This window comes from Phocoena sinus, chromosome 3, assembly GCF_008692025.1.
Source record: "Phocoena sinus isolate mPhoSin1 chromosome 3, mPhoSin1.pri, whole genome shotgun sequence".
In the NCBI taxonomy this organism is placed as follows: Eukaryota; Metazoa; Chordata; class Mammalia; order Artiodactyla; family Phocoenidae; genus Phocoena; species Phocoena sinus.
In genome coordinates, this window is record NC_045765.1 from 7,691,504 (window position 1) to 7,717,647 (window position 26,144).

At 51.6% G+C, this 26,144-nt stretch overlaps 2 protein-coding genes across 2 annotated transcripts in view; both read left to right on the forward strand.

The window, feature by feature from the left end:
* Nucleotides 1-1,891: 1,891 nt before the first annotated feature.
* Nucleotides 1,892-25,374, forward strand: LOC116750640 (transcription activator BRG1-like). The gene is made up of 7 exons (XM_032625551.1): nt 1,892-2,083; nt 17,142-17,391; nt 19,198-19,330; nt 20,290-20,686; nt 21,816-21,947; nt 24,119-24,245; nt 25,174-25,374. The coding sequence occupies exons 2-7, from the start codon at nt 17,170-17,172 to the stop codon at nt 25,372-25,374; spliced, it is 1,212 nt and encodes a 403-aa protein (XP_032481442.1). The 5' UTR covers nt 1,892-2,083; nt 17,142-17,169.
* SMARCA4 (SWI/SNF related, matrix associated, actin dependent regulator of chromatin, subfamily a, member 4) overlaps nt 20,976-26,144 on the forward strand; it is a 68,350-nt gene continuing 63,181 nt past the window's right edge. The window contains 4 exon segments of the mRNA XM_032625240.1: nt 20,976-21,073; nt 21,687-21,947; nt 24,119-24,245; nt 25,174-25,348. The gene's annotated coding sequence lies outside the window, so the exon portion shown is untranslated.

A 26,144-nucleotide genomic window follows, 5' to 3' on the forward strand; every position in this document is an offset into this window, starting at 1 on the left:
AGGACTGTCTGCTCCAAGGGCCGGAGCCCTGCCTGCAGGCCTATGACCAGCTCAGTGTCTAGCATGTTGAGGGCGCTTAAGAAATATTACTTGAGTGTATGAGAGAGACCAAAGTCCAGACTCCATTTGCCCATTTCCTGTCCACTACCCAACATGACAAGCTAAGGTTCTGAGAACTCCCAGGTGGTCTGCTTTCAAGGATTCCTCATAACCAACCTGTGGAGGTGAGTGCTGTTATTGTTTGCATTTTACAGGTGAAGAAAAGGAAGTATGGATGAGTCCAGTAAACTTGCCTGGCATCCCCCAGCTACTAACAATGGAGTCGGGTTTTCAATTCAGGTCTTTTTGGCTTCAGCCCAAGACCTCGCCTGCTGCTCTATGCTGCAAGGGACTCACCTTGGGCTTGGAAAGGCCCAAAGAGCTTATGATACACACTCAATAGAATCTCTTATTATTCTTTCAATCAAAAAAATTTTTTTAAGTATCTAGCAGATATGTGGCAGAGGTGGGCAACACACTAGATGCTGGGTATTCACTAGGGACTAAAATTTACAACATCGTGTCATTTGAGTGAGACAGACAATAAAAGGGGTACACAAGAATTGTGAAAGAAAGGAAAAAGAGGCAGTGATCGGGCTTCCCTGGTGGCGCAGTGGTTGAGAGTCCGCCTGCCGATGCAGGGGTCACGGGTTGGTGCCCCGGTCTGGGAAGATCCCACATGCGGCGGAGCGGCTAGGCCCGTGAGCCATGGCCGCTGAGCGTCCAGAGCCTGTGCTCCGCAACGGGAGAGGCCACAACAGTGAGAGGCCCGCGTACCGCAAAAAAAAAAAAAAAAGAGTCAGTGATCAAAAAGGAGGCAAGGCCAGTGGAGGTGATGAGTCAGCTGAGACCTGAAAAATGAGGAAGAGCCGGCCTGAGAGAAGCAGGGATAGGGACAGTCATGGGCTTTGGGACTTGGCCTCGGGGAGCGTCTGTCCAGTTGCGGAGCTAAACGCGACATACACAGACTCGGAGATACTTTGAAAACATAGAGACCAAGCCGCCTCCAGGCTCTGGGTCTTCCCACTCGGAACAAGGCTCTCTCCGTCACTGCTTTTATATGTCTTGACTCAAATGTCTTCGCAGCGAGGCCTTCCTTAGCTGCCCCATTTAAAACTCCCACGACCCTTCCTGTCTCCATATCAACAAAGTGTATGTTACTTAATTCTCTTGCCCCGCGCCTGCCTCTCCCACTAGACCGTGAGCGCCACAGCGCGTGACATTTTTGTTCGGTTCCGTAGCACCTGAGCCTGGGGCAGGTCAATAGATATCTGCTAATCCAATTAATAGCCCTAGGTAGGTTTTGCAGAAAAGGCAGCCACGGTCGGTGCCCGTTCGGCAAAGCCGGACGGGCACCGCCATCCTCCGACTAGGGATGAAAGCGGTTCCTAAATCCGCCCTTGGCCCAGGGGTCGGCTCTGCTCGTCCCCAGTCCAGCCTGTCCGCCACCTGCCTTCACGCACGACCTTGGGGCCTCACTTACGAGTTTCAGGGTCCCTCGGCCACCCCTTCTCCTCAGACCTCGCTGCCACCCCATCCCCCAACCTCCCCCAGCCACCTCCACCTCCACAACCGCCGCAGTGCCACCCGCTCTGCGCATGCCCGGCGGCGTGGAGACGCGCGGCGTGCGGACGAAGACCCCCGCGCGCAGGCGCAGGACCGTCCCGCACAGCGTGGGGAGGTGCGTCGGGCGCGCTAGGTCTCTCTGGCCCCACCCACCTTCCCCAACGCACCCTGGGCGGGCGCGCACGCGCGCTAGGAGCGGAAGGGTGGGCGGGCACGCGCAAGAGGCCGGGCCGGCGACGGAAGCGGGAGAGGCTGTCTGTGGTGGGGGGAGGGGAGGTGACGAGTGCGCGCGCAGCGGGGGCGCGGGCGGCGTGGGGGGGCGGCTGAGGCGGGCGCGCGCGCTAGGCTTACCCTCGCTCGGCGGCAGCGGCGGCGCCTTCTTTGTTTCGTGAGGAGAGACGAGACGCTCATTCTGCCCCCGGCCCCGCGCGGAGGGGTGGGGGCGGCGCCGGGAAGGCGACGGCGCCGTCGACTCCCGGTAAGGAACGCGGGTCTCGGAGTGAGCGCGGCGCGGGACTCGGGAGGACGGTTTGAATGGAGCCAGGGCGCTGAGGGTGGAGGGGGCCGCTGGCGCCCGGATTGGGGCCGGGGTACGGCGGCGCCCGAGGGTCAAGAAGCCTGGCCGGCACCGCGCGCGCGGTGAAGGCCACAGTGCAGCGAGGCCGCGGCGGCTACAGTATCCGCGGGCCGGTTGGGTGGGGGCCCGGGCCAAGTGGAGGCCGCGCGCCCTCCGCGCGCGTTCTCGCCAGGGTCGCAGGACAAAGCTCGCAGCCCCGTCGGCGGGCCAGGGGCCCGGCCCCCATCGGGGCTCCAACAATAGCCAGGCGTCCTGGCTTTTCTGGCTACGTGTAACGGGTCCGACTCGAATGTTGCTTTTTGGCGAGGCTGCGGTCGGAGCTCAGTAGGAAAAAGCCCAGGTGTGTCCAGCGTCGCCTGGACACGAACGTTAGCAGCCCCCTTGGGTTAGCCGACCTAAAATTTTATTATAAAAAATCACGTCATTTTAGATTTTCAAGGAAAGGTAAATAACTCTCCTAAACCCTCACAAGTAGTGACTTAAGAATGTTTGCCCTGAAGCGGGGGTCGGCAGCAAGTGGGGAAGGACTGGGGAAACTGCCGTTGAAAGCATTGTTTTAGTTTTGCATCCTTTTCCCTTCCTCTCAATTGATTTTCCAGATTAAGGCTTTTATTTAAAACGTGGATCTTTCAGGAGAGGGTGTTTTGTGCCGGTCTTGAAGACACTAGTCTTGATTTTTACCCCCGCCCAGTGAATCCTTGGGGAAAGTAGGGAATAAGCGTGAGAGCCACTTCCGAGGAATTTGAAACAAGTTTTCACTTTTAATTGACAGACCGGATTCGAGTTTGATTCCTGGCGTTGCTGGTCACTTAGCTGTGTGACGTGAGGCAAATAGCTTAATCTCTCTGAACGTCTTAGTGTCCTCGTATGTGAAATGGGAATAATGCCACAAGTGGAGTTGGTGAAGGCCTGTAAAATGGTTCTTGACTAGAGGGAGGCACTATTATTGTTGTTCAGTACAATCTCTTCCTTTATTATTCAATATTTGTTGAGTCCCTACTGGGTGTTCGATGGTTGGAGGTTGGATGCCCTGAGGAGCCTCTCCAGTCCTGTAGGGGAACAGGTGGTAAATGTGGGAACAACTCCCCTTGGCCTATCATGTGTGAGGAACACAGTGGATGGATGCACAGGGGAGTGAGTGATGGGAACCGGAGATCAGGGAGGCTGCGTGGAAGAGGGGGCCTTTACTCAGGATCAGGGAGGACGTCCAGGCTGTATTTGACCACCCGGGACCAGTCATCGCTCCCCTTTGCTACACTTGCGCATCACCCTGAACCTTTCTTGTGTAGCAGTTACCCCAGTTTGTAATTATACATCTCTTTTTCTCCAAGGGCCATCAGAGCCCTCAGCTGTGTCTACCTGATCTCCTGCAGTGTACCCCGGGCCCAGCACGTAGTAGGCCCTCAGTGAACCTTTGTGGATGAATGAGGAGGGTATGCGGGAGGATTGAGTGAACATGTGTGTGAACTGCTTGGCACACGACTGAAGGGGGATTGTAGGCAATAAATGTTAGTTGCTGTTGCTGGTCTGTTTTTGTTTTTGTTTTTAAACTTTCCAGGCCATTGTTTTCCAAACATCATTACCCCAACAATGAGGGTGTGTGTGGGGCGGTGGTTAATATGAGGTGGTGGTGTGGAGTGCTAGTTCTGGAATTAGACCTCCTGGATTCACAGCCAGCTCTAAATCCTAGTTTGACCTCAAGCAAGACACTTACCAGTAGGTCCCCCCACTTGTGAAACAGGTATGACAGTGGTACCACCTCAAAGAATTGTTGTGAGGGCTGAAAAGGTAGTATGGGAAGTGACTTAACACACTGCAGAGCCTGGCATGTAATGAGCCCTCAATTTATTGGAGTTAATATTGTTTATATATGTATGTATTTGTAAATTAACTGTTTAAAAAACTGAAAACATAAGTTAGAGTCATTCTGTATCCCAGAAATCCCAGGTTTGATGTGCCGGTTATATATATTTTTATAATTTTCTTTAAAATCAATGCATACGCAATTATGAAAATAATAAACGTTCTTCTGCATGCCACTTAAAATCATTTTGTGTCCAGCACTTCAGGAGATGTTGATCTTGCAGGTTTTTGAGCTGGGGGTGGTGGTGGGATGACCTCATCAGAGCTTCTGTGTAGGGTAGTGCAGTGCAGTGGTCTCCAAACTTCCTGTCAGTGAAAAGCACCCCAACATAAACACGTATTTATTTATATACCTTTGCTACTCCTTGTGGACCCTCAAAACATTGGGAGGTAATCCTAGACCAGCTTCAGGTCCTAGCTGTTTATCAGATGTGGGAGAGTGGGAAGGATTAGTTGTGTTAGGTGAATATCCCATGAGAATATTCTGCAGGTGAAGAAACTGAGGTCCAGGGATATTTCACCAGGAGTTCTCGGGTCGAACATCCAAGTCTGACTCCTGGCTTGGCCACTTTCCCTCTTGGTGCCTCAAGGCAATGGGGGTGACAGTGCCTGGCACCTTGTAAGTCCTCAGACATGACAGCAGATTTTGGCCTGGGCTATCAGAGCTACCATGGCACAGAGGGCGTTCACATTCACCAGAGACAGAGCACAACGTGAATGGCGCCCCCTGCAGTTGTGCAAGAAGTAGCCCAGCCACGCATTCCCCGTTCGTATAGTGAACAAGCGTGCATTGAGTGCCTGCCATGAGCCGGGCACAGCTTGGGGCTGGGGGTTCAGCTGGGAACAGGCAGACAAGGACCTTGTTCTCCTCCGCTCCTACCTGTCTCCTTATTTGCAAAGGGCGACAGTAATAGTACCGAACTTGTAGGATTGCTGCAAGGACTAAACAACAACAAAATGACAGATGACAAACGTTAAGTGCTTAGGACAATGCCTGACACACAAGACTAAACAGTTTGTAGCCGTTGTCATATATTATGATCTCTGCAACATCCTAGCGGGTTGAGATACAGAACAGATTTTTGCCCCATTTTAATAGTTCTGTATGTTTTCAAAGTGGTAGCAAAGGAATCAGCTCCTTCATTTTGTCCTTAATAATTTAAAAATTGTGTGCTTAAAGAAAAATTGTGTGCTTTGAAGTTTCACCATACAGCATTGGAAAGAGGCAAGTGTGTCTGGTGGCATGGGTTTTAAAAAATATCAAGTGTTTGTTTTGCATTTCATATATCTCCTCATAACTTGTAACGTTGATTGGAACACTGAAGAGAGAGGTTTTTTTTGTTTTGTTTTGTTTTGTTTTTTGTTTTTTGCGATATGCGGGCCTCTCACTGTTGTGGCCTCTCCCGTTGCGGAGCACAGGCCCCAGACGCGCAGGCTCAGCGGCCATGGCTCACGGGCCCAGCCGCTCCGCAGCACGTGGGATCTTCCCAAACCGAGGCACAAACCCGTGTCCCCTGCATCGGCAGGTGGACTCTCAACCACTGCGCCACCAGGGAAGCCTGAGAGAGGTTTTTTTAAAGTTAAAATCAAAAGAATACGCAAAACCTACTATAAAAGGGAAGTAACAGCGGCGGGAATATTGGAGGGAGATGTCCGAGGGTGACTATATCAGAACTGAGTTGCTGTTGCTATCACCTTCCAGATGTCATCCATAAGAAATATTAAGCTCATTGATATGGTCGGTGATATCTTGGAGTTTTCAGTTAGCTGCATGCAAATTTTTCAGGATATGGATTTGATGGGCATGAGAAATTTGGCCTCCACTCATCTTCCTGTGTGGGAAAGGACCTTGCGGGAGGCACCGGGTGTAGCTGGGTCTCTTGGGAGATCATATTTCACAGGGCAGAGGGAAGGAAAGGGATGCATCCAGTTCCCTCAGGGAAGGGGCTTTCTTTAGAAAACAGGTAGCTGGCCCCTTCCTAGAAACCCAGACTGGTTTCCAGGGCTTCGTTTTGGGATTCTGTTACTTTGCTCAAGGGCCATGTCTTCATTTTTGTGTGTGGACCCTTGTAACTGGGAACAGTCTGAGTTTCGCTCACTGTGAAGTTTACCACCCGCAGGAGTGTGATAAAGAGAATGGGCCTTCCCAACGACCTATACTGTATAGCACAGAGGACCGTACTCAGTATTTTGTAATAACGTATAAGAGAAAAGAATCTGAAAAAGAATATGTACGCATATTAATGTGCTGTACACGACATTATATATCAACTATACTTCAATAAAATTAAAAAAAAAAAAGATGATGGGCTTTAAAATGGCTCCTTGGGGTGGTTTAAGTTCTCCTTTCACTGGCAGGTTGCGCCCTGCTGGTTCAGGAAGCAGGTGGCCGAGTGGCAGTTGCTGCCTCACCTGTTACAGTGAGAGACTTGAGGGGGCAGGGTTTGATGTGCACCACCCCACCTTGCCCCGAAAGTCCCAGCAAAGTGGCACAGTGGGTGTCTCCTTGTCCTGATGGTGACGCTGAAGCACAGGGGGCTCCTCGATGTGCCCTGGGAGCTGCTTCTGGCCCCAGAGCACACATCAACCACAGCCTGGACTGCTAGTGCGCTGAGCACCCTCGTCAGCCTCCTCGGAACACCCCCTGGAGGCTCCTGCCTTTGGAGTGCTTCTCTTTGCTGCACTTTGTGCTCTTCCAGACTCTCCTCCTCCTCCTCCATCTTCTGATTCTCAGCCTGAATCAGTTACTCAGGCATTAGAGTCCGACAGGCTTGAGGTAGGCAGGACTCTATTCCTACGTGATTTTGGGCAAACAACGTAACCTCTCTGAGCGTAAAACCCCCTGTTTCTCCCATAGTCTCCAGCTGGCACCTCAGTCGCCAGTAGTGAACCAAGGGGATGCAAGTTGGGGCTGAAATCCAGCCTGGCTGGGCTTTGCTAAAGTAAGCCTGGTTCCAGGGCTGGTTGCCCCCAAGGAAGGGGCACCCTTTATACTTCAAATGGCATGTGCTAGCTGAGGCCCTGCTGTTCACCTTGGTCATCCCTGTCTCCTCTCATTCTCTCACATGCATTCCATCTGCCTGTACAGAAAAGTCTTCTAAAACCATCATCAGACCATGTCACTGCCTTACCCAGAACATTCCAGTAGTTTCCCATTGCACCTAGGGTAGACTCCAACTTCCTTACCACTGCCCTCGAGGCCTGTGATCTGCCCTCTTTGCCCATCTCTGACCTCATCTGCTGCCACACCCTTCTCGCCTGCTCTCCTCCTTCAGGGTCCCACCCCAGGGCCTTTGCACTTGCTGGTCCCTCCGCCTGTCCATAGCCACTGGCTCCCATTTCACTTCAGGTCTCTGCTCAGATGTGTCCCCATCACTGCCCACCATGATTGGAAATGCACCTCCCATCAGCTTGACTGTTAACCCTGCTGCTTTATTCATAGCACTTCCACCCACTACGTGACACTGTGTCTTATTTATTTGTGTGCTTGTTTCTGTCACTTAGTTGTCCGTCCCACCAGGCAGGGACTTTGTTCTCTGCTACATGGCCAGTGCCTAGAACCCTGTTTAGCGCAGAGTTTGTTCTCCCTAAGTATTTGGGGGTGGCTGGGGCTCTGTCATGAGTGACACTCGGCAGTTATAGGTGCCACGCCTCCCCACCTATTCTTGGCCACACTTGCACTTTGTGCGTCCCTGTCACGGGGGACTTCTCTCCTGCCCTCTCCACAGGTCACGCATCGTGCTCAGTGTTGAATACAGAGCAAGCCCCACAGCAGACCCAGTGGTGGGTCATGATGTCCATCCAGTGGGGCTTGGTCAGGCTTAACAGAGAAAAGGAAGAGAGTCTACCCAAGTTTCACGGGGGGCAGGGTCAGGACAGAACTGTACAACTTGTCTTGGTTACTTGATGCGTGTTTGTGCTGGGTCACATTGGAGTCTGGGTCATGGTAAAAAGAGTTTGGCAAACACCTGTGTAGATAGGCTAGCGTTTGTGTTCTTGAAGTGTAGACAGTTTATCTCCCTGCTGGATTAGAGCTTGAACTCCCCGAGGGCAGAGGGCTGGCCTAGTTGTCTTCATGTCTCCTGCCATGTTATAGATGGGGAGGTACTCTTCAGTGGTTTTCAGATGAATGAAAAACTTAAAAAGGGCAGGGGGGAGGATTCCAATGAATAAAATGATATATAATTCCCAGTGCTAAAAATAGTACTTGGTAGCAATTTGGCATGTCTACCTCTGAGGTAGAACTGAGAAGACATTGTCATTTATCATCGCGACATGGTTTTTCGGTTCTCAAATGCATTCCCTTTTAAATGTAGGGCAAGGTTTTGCTACTTAATTATATTGCAAGGGAAATGCCACAGAACAGCCAGCTTCCCAGGGTCTCAGGAATAAGCCATTTCCATGAGGTCCTTAAAACCACAGGTGCCCCCCGCCCTGCACGTCCTTGCAGGTTCGAGGACTAGTGCACCCCACACCATCAGGTCAGGTGTGGAGGGTTTTCTTAGTCGTGGAGTGTGGCAGGGGTGGGCATGGGGGAGGTGGAAATCTCATTTTGTAGTTTAAATGTGACGGATGGGGCTGGCTCTGCTGAAGCCATCCCGCATGGCCACCTTGTACCATCTGAGCGCCAGGTCATGACTTGACTGCAGTGTCGCTGCTGCTGAAATGTGTCTTCGAACAAATTTCTCCACGCCCCAAAAAAACAAAATAGCAGCCATCCTGGGACCAAACTTAAATATAAAACTGGTTTTTAGGCAAGATGGAAAAAAAAAAAGCCAACCCATGATCTCAACAAGCAGATTTCAGAGGGTCCCGATCGCCTGTTGGCAGCCTGTCCTGCCACAGTGGCCAGCCACCATGGTCCTTTTTTATTTCTAAGAGAAACGCTAAGAGTGGTACGAAAGAAAAAACCAGACCTCTGATCCTCAAGCAGGTCTGGTTCCGCATTTGAATGTCGGCATAATGATTTTGGTGAAGTTGGAAGTAGGTGGAAAATAACACAGTCCTCAGATCCTTTCATCTTCCTCCTTTATTTCCACAAAGGCACTTCCTGGGGCATCTTTTCTGGGTGTTTATTTCCCAGGTATTTTTTCTGATCCAGGGCTTTTTTTTTTTCTTTTTCCTTAAAAAGTGTTTTTTAAAAATCTGTTTACAAAAGTAATAGTTAAAACAAACACACAAAGAAAAACTCCAGAAATCTGTGATGTGGAAAGTGTAAGTTCCCCAACAGACACCTCCAGAGAGAGTCGCAGGCAGTTTGGTACATGTTTTCTGGCTTCTGTGCTCGGATTAACGTGCAGAAATTGTTCTTCTTAGTAAAGTGGGATTCGGGCCAAGCACCCCTAACTTTGATGATGCCTTGTTCCCCTGCTTCATTTTGGACCATCCTCTGTGTCCACGTGTACCGTGTCCCGCCTTCATTTTTAATGATGCTTTGACTTGTACAGCATGGACTGTGGGCAGTTCTGGTTGTTCGGCAGTTGGGGGGCTTCTCAGAGAAATTGAGGTGAAATGGCTGAGTACCCTTCCAGACCCTTTGGCCCCAGGAAGCTGGGAGTCTGTTTTCATCTCACAGCCTCCTGAACTGTCTTTAGTTTTCAGCTTTTTGGTTCTGGCCCTGGAGTATATTTATTTTCTGTCACATACCTTCGGGCTACCTGCCCAGAATCCAAGGTTCTGTTCCCCGCTCATGTAGCCCCCAGATACACCTGCCCCTCGGGCCACACACATCTCAATGAGGCTCCCAGACACACACATGCTAGTGGCTTTGCCATTTTGGCACCTGCATGCCCTTGTCCTTCGCTTTTCTCGCCTGCTTAGGTTTGGGTTGTCGTCTGGTTTGAGATAGGTTTCTGTGTTGTGCAAAGTTGCCCCACCTCTTCCAGCCCAGACACCAAGTGAGTTGTCAGAGAGGGACTTGTTGCGGGAGTCCAGGCAGCACCAGAAAGCCACCTGAAGCCCCCTGAGGCAGCCTTGAGGGTGACCTAGGGGACCCAAGGGCTTTGCTGAAAATGCCAGATCTTTAGTTTCCTGTATGAGGAGGGCAGGGGTGTTTGGTGATGAGGGAAGAAGGGGTTTGGGGAGAGGGGTGTTCCTTGCCCTCAGATCTTACCTCTCTTCTGAAATTCCTGGCTGAACTTGTCTGGCCCCCCCTGGGTAGGAGCACATTGGTATCCCGTCCCACACCCTCTCTGGCTCTCAGCAGGGCCAGGCCCAGCCCCACACCTCAGGAAGGGCTGGCTTGATGATGGCTAAGAACAGCTCCTTTGTGCAGTGGGAGCTAAAAAGGCAAGGGAGAGTTTGTAGCCCAAATCCTATTCATTGACTGTCAGGCTGGACTGCGGTCACTGTTGACAGCTGGTTCTCATTTGCACCAAGGCTGTGCTGGCGTTCAGGCAGCTGCTGCTCCTCCAGGTCAGCAGAGCTGCCTTGTGCAACCTCTACTTCCCGAGGAGGGAAGTGAGCCTGTTGTCCTGAGTGCCGTGCGTCCGGAGCGCTAATGGCTGATTTCACCAGCAGCGTGGTAGCACTTGCTGCTTGTATGTGCCTGGCGTGTGTTAGGTTGTGTGACACAGCTAGCGACCCCTGAGGGAGGGACTGGTCTCAGCTCCAGTCTGCAGAGAGGAAATAGGCTCAGGGAGTCCAGTGTTGTGCCATTGGCAGGTGGCAGAGTCCACGCTCAGAGTCTGAGGTCTACTATGGCCTTGGGCTTGTGACTGCAGCTCTTCCATTGACCCACTGGGTGGCCTGTGAGCCTCAGGGACCCCTCTGTCTGGTAGTCCTTCCTCGTAGGGTGGTGGGGCAGGCTCAGTGAGGAAATAAATTCCTGTCCTTATTACCAAATGGGACCACTCCTTTCCCTCCCCTCTCTGACTGGATCTTACCTCCCTGCACTTTCTTTGTGACTGATTAGTCCTCAATAATTGTAAACCACTAGGAGGCGGGAACAAGTCACAATCCCCCTGGACTTTAAAATATTCCTTCCCTTTCTCTATCTCCATGATCTTGAGGTAGTAAAGTGTCACAGTACTTCTGACACCAAACGTGGGTTTTCCACACCAGCCAATTCTGCAAGTTCCTGTGGACACCAACAGGGTGTCCCACAGTTCAATTCAATTCTGACACTAACTACCCAGAGTTGGTGCAGACCTCACAGGTTAAGGGCTCAGTCCCACAAGACTGCCCCCCACTTCAGATGCCAGTCGCAAGTAGTGGGTCCCAAGGTTATCCACACTTCTGTCCAACTTGGTTACAAATGTGGATTCCCATGACCCCCTCATAAGGTTTGATAATTTGCTGTAACAACTCACAAAACTCAAGAAGACACCTATGTTTACCAGTTTATAAAGGAATACAGATGAACAGCCAGAAGAAGAGATACATAGGGTGAGGTCTGGAAAGGTCCGGAGCTTCTGTCCCCATGAAGTTGGGGTGCACCACCCCCTTGGCACGTGGATGTGTTCACCAACCCAGAAGCTCTCTGGACGCCATAGTTTAGGGGTTTTATGGTGCTTCATCACGTAACCATGATTGATTAACTCAATCTCCAGCCCCTTTCCCCTCATTTCCGGAGGATGGGGTGGGGTGGGGGTGAAGGTTCTAAGCTTCTAGCCATGGTTTGATCTTTCTGACGACCAGCCCCCATCCTGAAGCCATCCAGGAGCCCACCTAGAGTAGCCTCATTAGAGCAAAAGACACTCCTATCACAGAGGAAATTCTAAGGGATTTTGGAGCTCTGTGTAAGATGCTCTTATCACCCCTATCACTTAGGAAATTACACAGGTTTTAGGAACTCTGTCAGGAACTGAAGGCAGAGACCAAATATATTATTTCTCATTGTCACAGGTAGACAAAGATTTCTTAAACAGGACCCCAAAACCATTGACCATAAAAGAACAGACTTGATACATTGCACATCATTAAAATTAAGAACTTCTCTTCATCTCTGGGAGACAGTAATAGCAACTACATATCCCCAATAAAATGTTAGTGAAAGCTTAGAGCCTGTACAAAAGTGGATCTCTTGGTGGCCAGTGAGCATATGGAAAGGTGCAACACTATTAGTCACAAGGGAAATGCCAGTTAAAACTGGAATACGGTACGATTATACACTCACCAGAACGGTTACAAATTAAAAAGACTGACAACACCAAGAGTTGATTTAGAGGAACTGGAATGCTCACCCAGCTGCTGCAGGGAGGGCAGTGTATGTGATTGTCATGCTGATTTGGAAAACTGACAGTATCTGCCAAGGTAAAGTTATGCCTCCCTCATGACCAGCAGTTCCCCTCCTGGACACACAAGGAAAACGAGTGCCCACATCCACCAAATGACATTGTTCACAACAGCTTTCTGTGTGCTAAAACCTGGGAGCACAACATCTGGGAACAGGAGAATTGACAATAGCATCCAACTGCATGGATGCCCCTCCCAGACCTAGCGATGAGCAGAAGTCAACTATATGACCCTCTTTTCTTTTCTTTCTTTTTCCTTTTTTTTTTTTTTTTTTTTGGCCATGCTGCACGGCATGTGGGATCTTAGCTCTCTGAACAGGGATCAGACTCGCACCCCCTGCAAAGGAAGTGCAGAGTCCTAACCACTGGACCGCCAGGGAAGTCCCTGACCCTCTTTTCAGATTGAGTTCAGTAACAGGCGAAACTAACCTACAGTGAGAAAGTCAGAACAGGAGTTTCACCGGCAAAGGCCCCTTCTGAAATGTTGGAAGTGCTATGTCTGATCTAGGATTCATCAAGCTGTATACCTACGATCAGGGCACTTTAGGTATGCCAGAACTCAAGATGCCCCTCCTCAGTACTACACCAAGCACCTGAGAGCCACTCCCCAGTTCCATTTTTCTGTTCTCTCCACCGCTATGCTGTAGGACTGCCCTCCTGTGTCCACACGTGGCACCAGCACCAGCCCCTGGTGGGGCTTTTGATGGAACCCTACCTGCTTTGCCGCTCAGGATGGTTTTGCATTGTGTCTGCACTTTTTGAATCTCCTTTACTGTCGTTTCCACGTGTGTCTGAGCTTTCAAGTCCAGAAATGAGTTTGCTGATGGTGGCTCCGAGCAGTTACCTGTTTCATTGCAACCTGACCCTTCAGAGGTGGCAGCTTCTGAAGGAAATGCAATTTAAAAAGGGTTTTGTGAAAGCCCATGCTTCTTGAAGGCGAAGGTTGCCATACTCGGGCGTGAAAGTCTTTTTCGCTGCCCTCCTGTGTCTTTGGTGAGCTGCTTTGTGTCGCCGATGACGTTAGTGGTGCTGTGAGAGGAGGCACTTAATTCCTAGAGGGACCTTGGGAAGAGCTGTCTTTCCAGAGGCACATCAGTTCGTCTGTCTTTAGATAGGAGGTGGTGTGGATTTTATTTTGCTGTCAGTTTCAGTTGGCTTGACTTCGAGTGGAGACCTCCAGGTGAGAAAGAAACTATGAGCTGCCAGGTGCCACAGGTTCCTTAAGTAGGTGCAGGACTATTGTCCCTCTTCCCGCCTCAGCCGTGCTCTGTGGACCCGAAGAGAGGGCCTGTGGACACAAAGGGCCCAGAAGGGAGCCCCGAGGAGCCATCGTCCTCAGTCCAGCCACGGCCACATCCATATTCACTCGGCTGCCCACTTGGGAAGTGTGACTGCTGGTGCATCCACCCTGTAGACAAACCCCTGGACCAGAGGTTTCTAACTCTAGAATCAGCATTTTGGCAAACGAGATACAGGGCACAGACGGCTGTCACGTGGCAGGGCAAACAGCATCCTGTTTGTGCGACAGAATGTGTGAATATTCACATGGAGCTGAATCAGGTCAAAAATTTTTTTTAATTGAGGTATAGTTGATTTACAATATTATATTAGTTTCAGGTGTACGATGTGGTTCAAACGTTTTTGTACATTATACTCCATTTAAAGTTATCATAAAATATTGGCTGTATTCCCTATGCTGTACAATATATCCTTGTAGATTATTCATTTTATACGTAGTAGTTTGTACCTCCTCATCCTCTACCGCCATTTTGCCCCTCCCTCTCCTGTCTCCCCACTGGTCACCATTAGTTCTCTATATCTGTGAGTCTCTTTCTGTTTTGTTATATTCATTTGTTTTATTTTTAGATTCCATATATAAGTGACAACAGAGTATTTGTCTTTCTCTGACGTATTTGACTAAGCATTATACCCTTCAGGTCCATCCATGTTGCAAATGGCAATATTTCATTCTTTCATTATGGCTGAGTAATATTCTATTGTATATATGTGTGTGTATATATATACATATATACACACACACCACATCTTTATCCATTCATCTGTGGCTGGATACTTAGGTTGCTTCCATATCTTGGCTACTGTAAATAATACTGCTATGAACATTTGGGTGCATGTGTCTTTTCTGCATATATTCTTGTCTCCTGTGTTGTAGATTAATTGACCATAAATGTGTGGATTTATTTCTGGGCTCTCTATTCTGTTCCATTGATCTGTGTGTCTGTTTCTGTGCCAGTGCCATACTCGTTTGATTACTCTGGCTTTGTAGTATAGTCTGGAGTCAGGGAGCATGATACCTCCAGCCCTGTTCTTCTTTCTCAGGATTGCTTTGGTAATTCAGGGTCTTTTGTGTTTCCCTACAAATTTTAGAATTATTTGTTCTAGTTCGGTAAAAAATGCTGTGGGTATCTTGATAGGGATTGCACTGAATCTGTAGATTGCCTTGGGTAATTTGGTCATTTTAACAACACTGATTCTTCCAATCCATGAACACCGTGTAACTTTCCATCTGTGTTTCTTCAGTTTCTTTCATCAGAGTTTTAGAATTTTCTGAGTACAGGTCTTTTTGAATCAGGTCAGGTTTTGCTTCCAAATGAATTTGTCTCGAATTTATTTTTTTTTTAAGTTTGATTCTTTTCCTTGAGCGTATTGGGTTTTGGATTTATGTGGAAGGGATTGTGAGCACATGTCAGTTCTCCAGCACTCCTGTTAGGTGTATTTAAGGTCCAGCACTGAGGCTTCTTGAGCTTTGGAGGAGATCAGGGATGCCAGGAGGATGGAGGAGTGTTTTCTCATACGGTCAGGCGTGTTCACCAGCAGGCAGGGGTGACAGCTGCTGGTCCTGGCTCTGCCAAGATTTCTGACCCTCTCTGTTCCAGTTATTTAGTCATGAAACTGGACTGAAGAACTTCGGGCTTTTGATCTGTTATCCAGGAAGATATGCCTCCACCTTTCAAATGAAGACTTTTTTTTTTTTTAATCAAGAGAATTCAAATGTTCCTGGGGCTTCCCTGGTGGTGCAGTGGTTGAGAGTCCGCCTGCCGATGCAGGGGACACGGGTTCGTGCCCCAGTCCGGGAAGATCCCACGTGCCGTGGAGCGGCTGGGCCCGTGAGCCATGGCCTCTGAGCTTGCGTGTCTGGAGCCTGTGCTCGGCAACGGGAGAGGCCACAGCAGTGAGAGTCCCGCGTACCGCAAAAAAAAAAAAAAAAAAAAAAGTTCCTGTACTTTTTCAAGATTTATCCTTAGAATCAGGAGAGCCCAGTAGAGCTTAGGGGCAAAAAGATTCATTCCCCAAACCAAAAAGTCCACAGAAACAAAAGTAGATTTGTGGCATGCCAACAAGAGAGGGGCTTTTGATAATTAATAAGGACCTACTTTAGAGCACAGGGAACTCTACTCAGTACTCTGTAATGGCCTATATGGGAAAAAAATCTAAAAAACAGTGGGTATATGTATATGTACAACTGATTCACTTTGCTGTACAGCAGCAAGTAACAGGACATTGTAAATCATCTATACTCCAATTTAAAAAAAAAAAAAGAGGGGCTTTTAAATATCTCAGGATGCATCAGGACCAGGGAACTTGGTGGAACTGCTATAATTTGTGTCTTGAAGACTGTTAAATGATGAAAAGGGTCGTAGGTATGATTCTCTGAAGAGAAATCTGGCCTAGAATGTGCTGAGTAATTCTGTAGAGCGAGTGTCTGTGTATGGAATAGCCTCGAAGGAGAAGTACTCTGGAGTGTGGCCGGGTCCCAGCGGGAGCACCAGTCAGCTGTCCATCCTGAGAGGGCTCCATCGTCACAGCTCTGGGGGTCTCTGGGGAGCTGCAGCCCTGTCTCCCCACACGTACCCCCTCACCCCACCCTGCTGGGAGGGAGGGGTAAGGAGGGCAGGGCTGCTTCTTGCTCTCTGCAGGGCCAGCAAGCACTTCACCTCTGTGTCTGGTAGGACGGTGGGTAATTTTAAGTTTCTGTATTCTTTTTATGTTTTCCAGATTTCAGCACTGAGAATGTATTACTCCTTACAGTCATAGAACTTACAGTCATAACAGATTGAGGGTTCCCTGAAAACTGAACCCTTACTGTAGGGAGCACTTATAAAATTTATCAGCTCACAGACCAGTCGTAGCAATCATAACTTACCAACGTCATTGGATATTTTGTTACCTGAGTTTTGGATCTTGTGGAGGCTCGGGGTCATAGTTCCGGGCCTCAATTTTTAGCTTACAGCACTTGAATATCACTTTTGAAGTATTTGATGTATCAGAGTGCCATTAGTTCTGTAATATTTCTCTTTAAAGGAGCCTACTTTTAAAACTTGAATTCATGTATTTTAAAGGAAACTTGGTCTCACTGCCTTAAGTGGAAACCAGCATTACTTGCTATGAATATGTGTTTTAGTTGAATTTATGAAGGTCCAGTCAGATGCTGTTGCCAGCAAAGGCTTTGAGCCTTAGTCACGTTCTTCTTTTTTCTTAAATAGGAAGATGAGCAAGTGTTGGAGTGATGTGAAGGGTGTGTCAGCACTGCCCTGAGACGTCCTCTCTGTTGTAATCAGAAAGATACTGGGGGAAGTGAGGCAGTATCACCTGGTGTCCCCACCTCCTGAGTCCCACCCCTTCCTCGGGGGACTTTGATCTGATTTTGGGTGCCTGATGTATCACCTCCTCGGAGAGGAATGGAGGAGAAAGGACTGGGGCACTGGGGGTGCCCGTCCAAGGCGCCAGCTCCCTGTCAGATGGGTGCTCTGACATGACTGTGTGTGATCGTCCTTGACCTGCCCTGACCCGCCCAGCCGATGGCTGTGACCCCCACGCTGACTGGGACTTTCTTCCAGCAGGAGACCACTGTCCGCAGCTCCCGTGAAGATGTCCACTCCAGACCCACCCCTGGGCGGAACTCCTCGGCCAGGCCCTTCCCCGGGCCCGGGCCCCTCCCCTGGAGCCATGTTGGGCCCTAGCCCAGGTCCCTCACCCGGCTCTGCCCACAGCATGATGGGGCCCAGCCCAGGGCCTCCCTCAGCAGGACACCCCATCCCGACCCAGGGGCCTGGAGGGTACCCTCAGGACAACATGCACCAGATGCACAAGGTAGGGAGCCCTGGGCCCGCTGCCCCACCAGCTGGGTCTGCACCATCAGAGACGGGAGGGGAGCAGCAGCACACCCTGGCCTCCACTGTGGGCCGGCAGCCACCCCACCCTGTGTCTCTCAGACCCGTCGTTTTAGTAGTGAATTAAGAATGTCCAAATCCTAAAAGATGGCTTACAGCCCATGGTTTCCCCCACTCAGGCTGCTCGGCTCACCCGGGTAACTCACAGAGCACAGCAGCAGGTGCCCTTTGTCCCCACTTGATCCTGTACTCGGGTGCCATTGTCTTCACCACGTACCTGAGTTGATCAGTGATGCTTTTCCCAGTGAGATGAAAAAAAACCTCTTTTAACACAAATGGTTGCCCCCTCTCTTTGCATTCCTGGGCAGTGGTTGAAGGAAATGAGGAAATACCCTCTTATGGATAGTATTTTGCCCATTTTGCAGACGAGGAAGTAAGGTCTCAGAGAGATGGTCACTCAGTGAGTTGGTGGCAGAGCCATCTCACCCCTCCGGCCCTCCCAACCCCTCAGGCATGTGCCACATCGCTGACCTCCCACACAGTGCAGTGACCCCTTCCCCTCCCTGCCCTCCCCATCCCCCATATATTTCTGTGAACTCCGATACAGTGTCTGTCTTGCCACTTCCCTCTTGGGAAGCTGTTGGTGATCTCCCCCCATCCCCCCACCCCCTGCACACACGCTGACTGAGGCCAGCTTCTCCTCTAGCACCGTCTCCTTTTCCCTCTCTGACCATCTTGTTTCTTCCTCCTGGACACTTGACCCATGTTTGTCAGACACCTGCCATGTGTCTGGCCTAGGAGCTGAGGTCCAATGGTGCCCTTCACCTGCCTGCACAGAGCTCCTGCTCTGGGGGAGGCGAGCCCATCAGTCAGCTCCACCAGCCCAGGGAAGAAGGAGCAGAGGGTGGGCCCCACCCAGGGTTCTGCTCAGCATCCCCGAGGGCCCCCTGCTTCTTCTGCTTGTGAAGCTGGCCCGGTGCCCTCTCGTCCTCCTCTCACGGCACACACTGAGCTGTAGCTGACTTTGCTGGGCCAGCTATTAGACCGGAGAGCTGGATGTTTGCATTAACTGGGCCTACAGAGGGCCTGGAAGGGTCTCGGAAAATGTCCCCTTTCCCAGCCATTCCGTAGGGGGAGTACTCAGTGCTGAGCATCAGGAGGGAAAATGTGTGTTTCTGTCCCACCAGGATCTGATCGAGCCTCCGCGGAGGGGCAGAACGATGCTGCAGACAGCCTCCCTCCCAGCTAGCAGGTGGGAGGCCAATCTCGGATCAGTGAGGACATTTGACATACTGTTACCATACTTCATGGGCAGGAGTTACTGCCCGTCTCTCTGATTTACAGTCTCCCAGGCAAGAGGGTCCCCCATCCAAAGACTTGTGGTCACAAGGTCGTCTTGTGACGATAAACAGGGAGCTTGGTATTCCAGCTAAAACTGCTCCTGACCAGGAGCTATGTGTGTCCTTTCCTTGTGAGATTTTGGCTGTCTGAAACTGTGTCCTCACCCTCTCCCTGATGCTCCTAGTCCAGCTGTCCCCTTGCCTCTAGACCACAATCTGCAGGTTCCCTGGGTGGCATTATTTCATGCACCTGCCTTGACACCCAAGTAGATGTTAGGACCATGTCTTGGACCTAAGTCACTTGGTCATGTTGGTGGTTCAGTAAATGCCATGGCGACTTTGGATGGGCATTGTTAGTGATTTTGAAGTCCTCTCATTCAGCGTCTTTCTGTGCAGCCTCTTCCCTTCCCGCCTTGCTGATCCTGCCCTGTTGTCTACTCTCGTAGCCAATGGAGTCCATGCACGAGAAGGGCATGTCGGATGACCCCCGCTACAACCAGATGAAGGGGATGGGGATGCGGTCGGGGGGCCACGCCGGGATGGGGCCCCCGCCAAGTCCCATGGACCAGCACTCCCAAGGTATGGTTTCCTTTCTTTTCTTTCTTCATGTTTGTTGCCCTCTGGAAGTCCCGAGATCATTTTCCTAATTGGATCACCCATGCATGGATTCAGAGGACCTAGGGCAGTTGAGCCTCATGGGAGACCCTGCCACAGAGGGCTGTTTAGCTTGGGCTTGGCTGGTGCCCTGTTCAGGGCGTCTTGTCTTATAGCAGCCCCAGGAGAGCGGATACTGGTGGGACAGAACTGTGTTCAGCGCTGGGTGTTAGACAAGCCCTGGGCAGGATGGGCTCCTCGGGATAGCCGCTCTGGTGCCACCCAACGCAGACTCCTGGGATTTCCCTGACGGTCCAGTGGTTAGGACTTGGTGTTTCCACTGCCGGGGCGCTGGGTTCGATCCCTGGTCGGGGAACTAAGATCCCGCAAGCCACATGGCACAGCCGAAAAAAAAAAGAAGAAGAAATGCAGACTCCTGGGCTCTGCCCTGCTCCAGACCTGCTGAGTCAGAATCTCAGGAGGGGGCCGGGGCTCAGCTTTAACAAGCCCTACAGGTACTTTTCTGAACAGGGAAGTTTGAGAAGCGATGGGGTACATGGCTTCCTGTCACGGGGTGGGAAGCTCAGGGGCTCCGCAGGTAACGGAAGTGAGAGGAGTGGGCTGGCCAAGCCGAGGGGCAGGGGGCAGGCCCAGAGAAAGCCCGGATCTGTGTGACATCTCAGCTTTAATCGTTGGCAGGTTACTGAAAGATGGGCCGAACCAAACCAGCTGTGCAGGCTGCCAACCAAGCTGCGAGCGTGTGCCCTCTGGGTGCCTCTTGTTTGAATCATGAGAACGAAACCTCAGGGTAGAGGCCCGTGTAATCACGAGAACGAAATCTCAGGGTAGGGGCCAGTGTAAGCAGGCAAGGGTTCCCGTCTCTGCCTTAAAAATTACTGGACATGTGCTGCCGAGTGACCGCTCGGATCCACGTTTCCCCGCAGGTTACCCCTCGCCCCTGGTGGCTCCGAGCACGCCTCCAGTCCGGTTCCAGCCAGCGGCCCGGCCTCAGGCCCGCAGATGTCGTCCGGGCCTGGAGGCGCCCCGCTGGATGGTGCTGACCCCCAGGCTTTGGGGCAGCAGAACCGGGGCCCGACCCCCTTTAACCAGAACCAGCTGCACCAGCTCAGAGCTCAGATCATGGCCTACAAGATGCTGGCCCGGGGGCAGCCCCTCCCTGACCACCTGCAGATGGCGGTGCAGGGGAAGCGGCCGATGCCCGGGATGCAGCAGCAGATGCCAACGCTACCTCCACCCTCTGTGTCCGCAACAGGACCTGGCCCCGGGCCCGGGCCCGGCCCCGGTCCTGGACCAGCACCTCCAAATTACAGCAGGCCTCACGTAAGGCCCATGGCCCTCGGGGTAGGGAGGGGTCTCAGAGCAAACTGACAGGAGTGTGGGCATCAGTGTTGGGCAGATCTGGACTCTGCCGCCCATCAGCTTCCTCGACAGCAGGGTTGCTGTCGTGATAAATGTTGTTTTCTCCAGCTGCCCCCTTTCTCCCCTGGTGCCCACAGTGAGGGGCTTGTTGTTGGGTGTGTCCCCTGGAGCCAGGGCTGCCCAGGGAGGCAGGTGCAGGGAGAAACACAGGACGCGTTTTATCCTCTTGTCCGTTTCTCCCTGCGTGCAGGTATGGGAGGGCCCAACATGCCCCCTCCAGGACCTCAGGTGTGCCCCCCGGGATGCCCGGCCAGCCCCCTGGAGGGCCTCCCAAGCCCTGGCCTGAAGGTAAGTTCCCTCTGTTCTGGTGACCACGTCTGTGCCCTGACTCCCATGTCAAGTTTGCATCATGCAGACCCTGAGATGAGCCCGGTCAGAGAGAGGCAGGCAGGATGGCAGGGCAGCTCGGGGTTCTGTCTCCCCTGTGTTCTGTGTAAAATGTAGTTAGTACTTATTTGAAGGTCACATCTGTTAGGTCAAAGCAGTGGATAAAATGGACTCATTCCCCATCCTCACGGGCCTGAGGTTCAGTGATGGGCATTGAAGGGCTAATCGCTTAAATAGGATTCCGTTGGAGCTGGGGTGGATGAAAGGCAGGCAACTGCTGCTCCTGTGAGGCCACAGCATAGCAAGATCACACCCAGACTTGGCACTTGGACCAGTAGGGGGCTTTGGGGAAGGGGCCTGCAGGCTGAGATCTGGAGGAGGAAGAGGAAGCGAGCCCCATGGGCGAGGAGTGGTGTGGCAGTGAGAGGTGGGGGTTACGGGAGCTGCCCAGGCCTTGTCAGCCTTGGGGACGAGTTAGACCCCCATGAGCAGTAAACGCCCAGCAGGCTTGTCATCTTCACCTGGAATGGACTCGAAAACGCAACGCTGTGCCCTGCTTCTTGACTCCCCCCAGGACCCATGGCGAATGCTGCTGCCCCCACAAGCACACCTCAGAAGCTCATTCCGCCTCAGCCAACGGGCCGCCCCTCGCCTGCGCCCCCCCGCCGTCCCTCCTGCTGCCTCCCCCGTGATGCCGCCCCAGACACAGTCGCCAGGGCAGCCGGCCCAGCCCGCCCCCATGGTGCCGCTGCACCAGAAGCCAGAGCCGCATCACCCCCATCCAGAAGCCGCGGGGCCTGGACCCCGTGGAGATCCTGCAGGAGCGGGAGTACAGGTGAGGGTGCTGCCGCCCCCCCCCCCCGCCCCCCCAGGTCACACGTTGTTGTGGTTCACACTTCTAAAGGCCTATGGGGTATGCAGCCCGAGATCACCCTCCTGCCTCTGTCCCCAGCCTCCCAGTTCTCTGGGTCAGTGTGTATCCTTCCAGAGAAATCGAGTATGTATACAGGCAGATGGGTACAAGTGGCTGTGTGGTCCCCAAATGGTACCCTGACATGTGCACTGTTCCTCCCTTAGCAAAATATCTTAGGGATCATCCCCTATTTGTACAAACTAAGCTCTTCTTTTTTCTGGACACATTCTGCCTGGTGGCTCTACTGTGACTTATTTAGCCAGTGTCTTACCCTGAGGGACGTTTAGGTGGTCTCTAATCTTTCGGTAAAACGATGCCGTAGTAACTACACTTGCATATTTCTCATGTGTGCCTTTATGTCAGAATAAATTTGTGAACACGGCATAGTTCAGGTGCAGGGGATTTACGTGCACGTGGAAATTTCATCAGTTCTGCAAAACTGCCCTCCATGGAGATGGTATGTGTTGCAGTGAAAGTGCTGTTTCACCTCTCCAACACAAGTGTATTATCCAACTTTTGGCTCATCTGCACTCAAAAAGCCACCTGGCAAGCTTTGCGGTGGATGTTCCTCAAACATAAGTAGTTGTTGGTCGCTTTGCCAAGGCCTCCTGAGCGCCGGGCGCTGTGTGAAATGCCTGGTGCGCAGTAGGTCTGTATCACCCTGTCCCAGACTGCTGGGGGCGCCTGAGATTCACTCCCTGAGCACCTCATGCTCCCCTGTTTCTCCACTGCATTTATAACCTGTTCAGGGCTGACCTCCCTTGGTAAATGTCAGCTCCATTAGGGGAGGGGACTGTGCCTTGTTCACCGTAAATCCCCAGCTGCATCAGTAAATCTGTGCCAGTGACTGTCTCCGGAGTGCATCTCCAGCTGTGACGTGCCCTGGAGCTCCAGCCCCTGTACCCAGGCGCCTCCCCGCCTGCTCCATCTGGACGGCTTAAAGATGGCCTGTCCAGATGGCCTTATGCCCCCCAGTTTTCCCTTCTCTCTCTGTTCTCATGCAGCAGCTGAATGGACCATGGACCCTTCGGCTCCTTGACCCTCGCTTGTACTCCCTCATCCTCGGTGTCTGGTGAACTCTCTCAGCTCCCTTCCCCCCAACGCTGTTCACCCTGCCATCTGGTCTACACCTCCTCCCTGGCCTCCCTGCTCCCATCCTTCCCTGTGCAGTGTTTCCCACACAGCAGTTTGAATTCTCTTTTTACAATTAATTTATATTAGATCTTTTCCTGGGTTAAAACTGGCTTCCCATTATCCACTGAGTAACCCTTTTCTCTTTAGCCCCTGTCCAGTGCTCTGTCCTCATCTACCTGACTGTCCCGGTTCCTCTTTCTGTTGAACAGGTTAGACTTGTTCCTGCCCCAGGGACTTTGCACATGCTCTGCATGACTCTTCGTGGTTATTTAAGCTTTATTGCCAAAGGTCCCCACCCTTATAGAGGCCCTGCCCCCCCCCCCGACTCCTCCCCTCCAGGACCCTCCTCAAAGTCCTTCTCCAGAATTACCATAGATACTTAATTTTTTAACTCCTTTATGGCCTGTCATCCTGATAATGCTGTGAGCTCCATGAGAGCAACAAACAGCCTTGTTAGTCTTGTTTAGTGCTGAATCCCTTCACCTGGAATGGTCCCTGGCACACAGTAGGTGCTCAATAAGTGTGTGAAAGACTGAGTAAGGAGATTATCCCATTTGAACTTCAGACCAAGCCTGTAGGGTTGCTCTGAGGGTCTCCCCACTTCATAGCTGAGGACGCTGAGGCTCGTGGGCTAAGTAGATTCCCAGGGCTGGGATGGAGACCCTGGCCCGCCTGACTCCAAAGGCTGGCTCCCACTGCTGAAATGCCAGAAACCAGCTGCGCCCTGTCAGGTTTCCGGTTTGCTGTGGCTCCCGAGACTTCTGTGGCTGCCCTCCTGTATGTAGTCTGTGTTGTGTGGCATCCTTTTCTCGGCCATCTCTTGTCTTATGGTTCATATCGGCTTCCCTTGAGGGATGGATACTTCTGAGGCTCCAGCTTCAAAGAAAGGGAACAGATGGGTTCCTTGTAAACAGGTGATACCTCTCATCACCTGTCTTTTTTTTGTCTTTGCGCCCTAGGCTGCAGGCTCGCATCGCACACCGAATTCAGGAACTTGAAAACCTTCCCGGGTCCCTGGCCGGGGATTTACGAACCAAAGCAACCATCGAGCTCAAGGCTCTGAGGCTGCTGAACTTCCAGAGGCAGGTGGGCGCAGGCGCAGGCCTTTTGCTTTCGGAGGAGACTCTTTCTGCCAGCCTTGATGCTTAGATTAAAGAGCCGCTCACTGGGCAGTTATTAAATGTACCCTGACCATTAAAGCCGCTGTGCCAGGACTTCCTTAGTGTTCCAGTGGTTAAGACTTCACCTTACCAATGCAGGGAGTGCAGGTTCGATCTCTGATCAGGGAGCTAAGATCCCACATGCCTCTCGGCCAAAAAACGGAAACATAAAAAAACAGAAGCAGTATTGTAACAAATTCAATAAAGACTTTGAAAATGGTCCACATCAAAAAAATCTTAAAAAACAAAAGTCGCAGTGCCCAAGCACACTTGTTGGCTCACTGTCCCCCTTCCTTTCCATGTCCTGCCCAGTGGAGGGACATTGGGATGAATAAGTGTGGGCCTTCCCTAAGGTGGCAGTGGCTAGCTTGAAGCAGTGTACTTAGATGTGTCTATTTCTTTCTTTTTTTTTTTTTTTAATTTTATTTTATTTGGCCATGCTGTGCAGCATGTGGGGTCTTAGTTCCCCGACCAGGGATCAAACCCGTGTCCCCTGCATAGGGAGCGCAGAGTCTTGGCCACCGGACCACCAGGGAAGTCCCTAGATGGGTCTAATTTCTAAGGGTCCTTTACTTTTGAACGACCAATAAGGAAGTTGTTTGTGGTTGAGGGAGGGCCAAAGCTGGAGACCTGAAGGCCTGAGCATAGGGCTGTCTGCTGGATGTCCAGAAGCAGCTCTCTCCTACCCTGTGCGTGCCCCACCCCGCGGGCACCCACCACGGGTTACTCCCCATGCACGCATTTGTGCTCACGGGTCCTCCTTGCTGCCTGGCTTGCGATATGGGGGGTGCGCGGTGTTGCGTGGATGTTACCAAGTTGTGCCCGTCGCCAGTTTCTCCTCTTCCTTCCCAAAGCTGCGGCAGGAGGTGGTGGTGTGCATGAGGAGGGACACGGCCCTCGAGACGGCCCTCAACGCCAAGGCCTACAAGCGCAGTAAGCGGCAGTCCCTGCGCGAGGCCCGCATCACTGAGAAGCTGGAGAAGCAACAGAAGATAGAGCAGGAGCGCAAGCGCCGGCAAGAAGCACCAGGTGTGTCCCCGCGGCCGCAGGCTTGACCGTGTGCCTGAGTCGTCAGCTCCGCACTGTCGAGTCTTGGTTTTTCCCTCTCAACACGATGTCCGAGTCTCTTTTCTGTTCATTATAAGAGTATCCTAGGCACTAAGAATACTTCAGTGGACAAAAACCAAACAGTACGGAAAGGTGGGGTCATAATCAAACGCACATACAACACGTTGGGAGTTAATAGGGTGTAAGGAGACATGAAGCGGGGATAGGGAGTGATGGAGGAGCCCTTTATATAGGACGGTCAGTCAGGGACGGTCCTCCCTGAGGATGTGTGGTCTGAGCAGAGCCCCAAGGGAGGAGCTGCACCGACGTGTGGACAAGGCTCTTTGCAGGACAGAGGGGAGTGTGCCCCAGTGTTCTGTGAAAAATAATGACCCAGTATAGTCAGAGTGGGGTGAGCGAGGGGGAGGGTGGGAGGAGGTGAGAATGGGGAGGTGATGGGCAGAGCGTGCAGGGCCCTGTGGGCCGGGAGGATGACTTGGGCTTATGCTGTGAGTGAGGTGGGAGCCACGGAGGGTCCTAATCCATGGAGGGTCCTCAGTCAGTGATCTGACTGAGGTTGTTACAAGATCCGTCAAGGAGACCAAAATCTCTACTCAAGTAGGATTTGGGGTGATTCTGTTTGTTCATTCATTTATGTTTTCTAAAGTTTGCCTCCAAACAGTGTCTGTTACTGGCATAGTTTAAAATAACAGAGAAGTCAATATTCAGTGTTAACTGCTATTAATATCTCGGTATATTATTCTGACCTTTTTTGTCT